Source organism: Anolis carolinensis, chromosome 2, assembly GCF_035594765.1.
Source record: "Anolis carolinensis isolate JA03-04 chromosome 2, rAnoCar3.1.pri, whole genome shotgun sequence".
NCBI classification, from domain to species: domain Eukaryota; kingdom Metazoa; phylum Chordata; class Lepidosauria; order Squamata; family Dactyloidae; genus Anolis; species Anolis carolinensis.
Genome location: NC_085842.1, coordinates 241155525 through 241162268, shown reverse-complemented (window position 1 = coordinate 241162268; position 6744 = coordinate 241155525). Strand labels below are relative to the sequence as shown.

The following is a 6744-nucleotide window of genomic DNA, read 5'->3' as shown; positions in this document are numbered from 1 at the left end:
TTGCTCACACATATGAAAGCATACATTTATCCACGCAACATGTGCAAGTAAATAATTAAAGTAAACATGTGCAAGTAAATGGAAAATAACCTTCTGAGTATTGCTGCCATTTAACCATCTCTATTCTTTCCTTTCTGTGTCACTAAATAGAACCTTTCTTTCACGAGATGATTACATCTTTTACTACTGCCAGGAAAAAAGTTAAACATTTCCCTTTGTTATGCCTGAAAATGATTTCTGATATATCATGCAACTGTCAAAAGAACAAGAGCCTTGTGTAAAACAAAAACAGATAATTTCATGAAAGATAGCATTGTTGTAGGGATGGGTGAGGGTGCATCTACATCGTAGGATTAAGACAGTTTGACACACTAAATGCTATGGAATCACGAGAGCTGTAGTTTTACAAGGTCTTTAGACTTCTCTGCTGACTGCCTTACAAACCAGACTCTGCACTATTCCATACATTAAAACCATGGTAGTTTAAGTGGTGTCGAACTGTATTAATGTTGCAGTTCTAAGATAGAAAATGTTCAAGCAGTCTTTGACACTGAGCCTATATTAGCAATCAGACATGGTAGAAAAAAATTCTAAGAAAATATAGTTTAGATAAAGAGACTTTTTCATCCGCCTGCCACTGAAGCATGAAATTCAATTATTTTTACTGTGCTTAGATTAGGCTTTGAGATTTTATTATCTCCATCTGATCATTCTTTGTAACATTTACCAGATCAAACATGTGCCAAATGGCCAGTTAGTGGGCCTCACTCTAGTGATTTCTTTCCATTGTGGGAAGCTGATAACATTAGACCTTTGTTTGGCAGACTTCTCAGCTGACCCCACGAGTGGTTATTTTTGCTTTTGAGACCACTGCTGAATATCTTATCCGCCTAAGACTGCAACCCCACATCCTCTTTTCTAGAAGGGAATGAGGGACAAAAAAAATTGGCACAAGAAGAACTTGAAAGGCAAAAATAGTTCGCATTCAATGTATTGTTGAAGGCGGAACCACTGGGTTGCTTTGAGTTTTCGGGGTTGTATGGCCATGTTCCAAAAGCATTCACTCCTGACATTTAACCCAAATCTATGGCAGGCATCCTCAAAGGCGTGAGATCTGTTGAAAACTGAGTTTATATATCTGTGGAACGTCTGGGATAGCCTCTTGTCTGTTGGAGGCAAGTGTGAATGGTGTAATTGGCCACCTTGATTGGCATTAAATGGCCTTGCAGCTTCAAAGCCTGGCTGCTTTCTGTTTGGGGGATCTTTTGTTGAGAGGTGTTAGGAGGCCCTGATTGTTTCCTGTCTGGAATTCCCCTGTCCTCTGAGTGTTATTCTTTATTTACTGTCCTGATTTTAGAGTTTTTTTAATACTGGTGGCCAGATTTTGTTCATTTTCATGGTTTCCTCCTTTCTGTTGGAATTGTCCACATGCTTGTGCATTTCAATGGCTTCTCTGGTCGTCTGAGATGGTAGTTGTTAGAGTGGTCCAGCATTTTTGTGTTCTCAAATAATCTGCTGTGTCCAGGTTGGTTCCTCAAGTGCTCTGCTATGACCAACTTCTCTGATTGAATTAATCTGCAGTGCCTTTCATGTTCCTTGATTCGTGTTTGGACAATGCTGCTCAAACATAGGTGGTCTCTATAGAGACTTGTCCACAGCTGCACAGTACACGGTGGACTCCTGAAAGGATTCCTCTTGTCCTTTGCTGAATGTAGCATTTGTTGGATTGTCTTGAAATGAAAATGAACATACTCTGGCTTCGAATATTAAAAAAAACTCTAAAATCAGGACAGTAAATAAAATACAACACTGAAAACAGAGGAATTCCAGACAGAAAACAACCAGGGCCAGCTAACAGCTTCCAACAAAGGATTCCCCCAGGCAAGAATCGGCCAGGCTTTGAAGCTTCAAGGCTTTTCAATTCTAATCAAGGTGATTAATTCCAACATTCACACTTGCCCCCAACATACAGGCGTTCTTTCTCCCACCCTGGATCTTCCACAGATATATAAACCTCACTTGCCTGGTTTCCAACAGACCTCACAACCTCCGAGGATGCATGCCATAGATGTGGGCAAAACGTCAGGAGAGAATGCTTCTATAACATGCCCATACATCCCGGAAAACTCACAGCAACCTAGTGATTCCGGCAATGAAAGCTTTCGATAAAACAGAAATAATAGTAATAATGATAACTTCGGCCCTCCGGGTGTTTTGAACTTCAACTCCCACAGTTCCTAATAGCCTACTCCCTGGAGGGAGGCCAAAGTTTGCCATTGCCTGATCTCTACTGTAGAGCAACGGTTCCCAATCGTTGGTCTTCGGGTTCTTGAGACTTCATCTCCCAGAAGCCTCAGCCTGTCTGGCCAACAGTGAGGAATTCTGGGGGATGGAGTCCAAAAGACTTGAGGCACCGAAGTCTGGCATAAAATGAATGCAGTTGGACACCAACTTTAACTGCCATGTATCAATGCTGTGCTCTCCGAGGAGTTACCGTGCGTTTATCCTCCTGGTGTACATAGATACTCCCTAAAAAGAAGGGGAGACAGCAGCTGTCAGGCTCCAGCTGCCCCTCCTTTCTGCCCCGAAGGCTCCGCCCACTTCCTCTTCCTCCTCCCCCTCCCTCCCTCTCTCGGAGCACGTGGGCTGCGCGCGGGGCAGCCGCGCTGCTGTTGCTGTCGCTGCGATACACAAGCGCCAGGCAGCGGGGGCTGCTCTTCCTCGCGGGCCTATCAGCGTGCTCGCTCGGCGGAGCTCGGGCGCCGATTGGTTGCCCGGTCTTTCGCGAAGGGGCGGAGGGGGAGGAGGGCCCGCGATTGCAGCGGCGCGCGGCAGCCCCGGCAACATGGCGAGCCAATCTCACTCGCTCAGCTATGTTGGCAGCAACTTTTTGCGGCAGAGGATAGTGCTAGCCACGCTCAGCGGGCGGCCGGTAAAGATCCGCAAGATCCGGGCCAAGGAGGACAACCCGGGGCTCCGAGGTGCGTATTCTGGGCGGGGCGGTGGTTGGTGGGAGAAGGAAGGCAGGAAAACAGGCAGGAGGATTGGCGGGTGGGTTGCATTCTCTTGGAGTCTAGGCAGCAGTGACGTCACCAGGATCCCCTGTGTCACCCTCCCCTGAATCACCTCTTATGTCACAACATTGGAGCGTCAAACTGCCAGGTAATGGGACCCAGACCCAAACACGACAGCTAAAACATCAGATTCTGGGAAGTACACCACGATATTGGGGCTAAAATGCCAGAAAATTAGATCCATATCACAATATTAGGGTTACAATATCAGAAAATTAGATCCATACCATAATAAGGGAATCACATTTCCCAATAATTGGACCTATATCACAATATGGGGAGCCAAAATACCATACAATTGGACCCATCACAATATTGGAGTTAAAATACCAGAAAATTGGACCTATACCACAAGATTGGGGCTAATATACCAGAAAACTGGATCTATACCACAATATGGGGGCCAGAATGTCAGAAAATTGGACCTATACCACAATATTGGGGTTAAGATATCAGAAAATTGGAGCCATACCATAATAAGGGAGTCACAATTCCTGGAAATTGTACCTACATCACAATATTGGGGCCAGAATGCCAGAAAATTGGACCTATACCACAATATCACAGTTAAAATACCAGAAAATTACACCCACAACACAATATCGGGGTTATAATGCCAGAAAATTGGACCCATACCATAATAATGAAATCACAATTCCTGGAAATTGGGCCTATGTCACAATATGGGGGCCAGAATGTCAGAAAATTGGACCTATATGATAATATCGGGCTTAAAATACCAAAAAGTTAGACCCATACCATAATAATGGTATCACAATTCCTGATAATTGGACCTATACCACAATATTGGGGTCAGAATGCAAAAAAATTAGACCCGCACCACAATATCAGGGTTAAAATATCAGAAAATTGGACCCATATCATAATAATTGAGTCACAATTCCCAGAAGTTGGGCTCATAGCATAGTATTGAGGCCAAAATACTTGGAAATAGAATGCATACCAAAACACTAGAGCTAAAACATCAGATTATGGGTACCACAACAATATTGGGGCTGAAATGCTAAAAAAAACTGGACCTATACCGCAATATCGGGGCTAAAATGCTAGAAAGTTAGACCTGCACCACAATATCATGGTTAAAATATAAGAAAATTGGACACATACCATGATAATGGAGTCACAATTCCTGATAGTTGGACTCATAGCATAGTATCGGGACCAACATACCAGAAAATGGATGCATACCACAATATTGAGGCTAAAATGCTAAAGAATTGGACCTATACCATAATATTGAAGCCAAAATACTAAGAAATAGGATGCATACCGAAACACTAGAGCTAAAGCATCAGATAATGGGATCTACACCAAAATATCAGGGCTAAAATATCAGAAAATTGGACCCATAGCATTGTTTTGGGGCCAAAATACCAGGAAGTTGGATCTATACCATAATATTGGTCTTATAATATCGGAAATGTTGGCCTTTACCACAATATTGGAGCCTAAATACCAAAATGGCATAAAATTGCCCCCCCCCCCCCCCCCCGCCATAGTGTTGGAGCCAAAATGCCAGGAAATTGGATCCGCATTACAATATTGGAGATGAAATTTCAGAAAACTGGGCTAACAGCACAATGCTGGATCCAAAACACCAGAAAACTGGACCCATACTATGATATTGGAGCTAAAATACCAGAAAATGGGAACCACACCACAATATTGGAGCCAAAATGCCAGAAAAATAGACCTATACCACAATATTGAATCCAAAATATTAAAAAATTGGACCTATACCACAATATTGGGGCCAAAATTCCAGAAAATTGGACTCATACCACAGCATTGGAGGTAAAATAACAGAAAAACCAGCCCATATCACAATATTTGATTCAAAATTTTAGAAAATTGGACCTATACCACAATACTGGGGCCAAAATGCCAGAAAATTGGACCCATACCATAACATTGGAGGTAAAATAACAGAAAAGCAAGCCCATGCCACAATATTGGAGCCAAAATATTAGAAAACTGGACCCACATCATAACATTGGAACTAAAAATAAAAGAAAATTGGGCCCATACCACCATACTGGAGCACCTGGGTTGATGTCACCTGGCACGGAAACTCCTGATGTCACACCTCACGGACTTCCTCCCATTATGGACCACTACCACACTTGACGCTGAAATACTGGGAAAAAAATGGACAAAATCTGCACTGATTTGAAAACAGCAGCAATCAAAATTCATCTTAGAGATGGGAAACTAGGCCTTTCCTGCAGCCCTGACTACCATTAGTGATTGGGGGCGGGGGAGGGGGTTCATAGAAATTGTTGTTGAACAGTATATCGCGATTTCCTACCCTTGCTTTATATCACACTGCTTGATCTAATTTATTTATTTATTATTTATATCCAGCTTTTTCTCTCTGATGCTAGATCTACACTGCCATATAATCCAGATTATCAAATCACATAATCTGGATGTTATATGGCAGTGTAGATGGAGCCTTAAAAGAGATTCAAAGTGGCTGATAGTGTTTAAAAAACAGCCATGTACAATTTTGAACTGAAAACATACAAACATTAAAATATAAATAGATCAAGCTTATCATTACACTGACTGACACCAGTTTTCTTGTGCTAAACTGTATAAATTGGTCCTGTCCGGGGTGCTTTGAATGTGATTTCCTGCTTCTTGGCAAGGGGTTGGACTGGATGGCTCATGAGGTCTCTTCCAACTCTATGATTCTATGACTCCACATCCTTTATTTATTTATTTATTTATTTTTATCCCACTCTTCTCCCATGGGTGGGATTCAAAGCTGTGTACAATGGTTGAAATCGGCAAAAATTACATAACATAAAAAAATTCAACAAAAAACATATAACCAAATCAATGGATTACATAAACCATATATGTATAACAAAATAATAAATTAAGATATTATACCATTAAAAATTCACTGACCCTCAAACCATTAAGATTATCCGTTAAAACAGTTAATTAGAATACTAAAAATTCCAGTTCCTTTAGAACGTGTAAAAGCATTACCAGGTCCAAAATAGCATTCAAAAAATGTCAATTACTAGTAAACGTCTGGTCATTGCTTATTATTGATCTTCAGGAAAGGCCTGGTTCCACAAAAAAGGTTTTAATTTGTGAACAGAAGGCCATCAAGGAGGGGGCCGATCACACCTTTTTAGGAAGGGAGTTCCAGAGCCGTGGGGCCACCATCAAAAAGGCCCTCTCTCTCGGTTCCACCAACCACACTTGTGTTGGTGGTGGGACTGAGAGCAGGGCCTCCCCTGATGATCTCAGGGCTCATGTGGGCTCATAGCAGGAGATACGTTCCCTCAAGTAGGCTGGGCCCAAACTTTTTAGGACTTTATAGGCTAAAGCCAGCACCTTGAATTAACTCTGGAAACAAATTGGAAGCTAGTATAGCTACTTCAATAATGGGGTAGTTCTTTCCCTATATCCTGCCCCTGAAAGCAGTCTAGTCACTGACCTTTGTACTAGTTGAAGTTTCCAAACGCTTTTCTGGGGCAGCCGCATGTAGAGCACATTACAGTAATCTAGTCTGGATGTGACTATGGCCAGATAGGGCTTTTCAAGGAATGGGCACAGCTGGTGTATAAGCTTTAACTGTGTGAAGGCTCTCCTGGCCACCGCTGACACCTGGGTCTCCAGGATCAGCGCT

General features: G+C 42.4%; 1 protein-coding gene across 1 annotated transcript in view; it reads left to right on the top strand.

Moving 5' to 3' along the window:
• Positions 1-2689: 2689 nt before the first annotated feature.
• rcl1 (RNA terminal phosphate cyclase like 1) overlaps positions 2690-6744 on the top strand; it is a 35956-nt gene continuing 31901 nt past the window's right edge. The window contains exon 1 of the mRNA XM_003216491.4: positions 2690-2981. Coding sequence (XP_003216539.1) covers positions 2846-2981 — 136 coding nt within the window. The 5' untranslated portion in view covers positions 2690-2845. The remainder of the gene's footprint in view (positions 2982-6744) is intronic.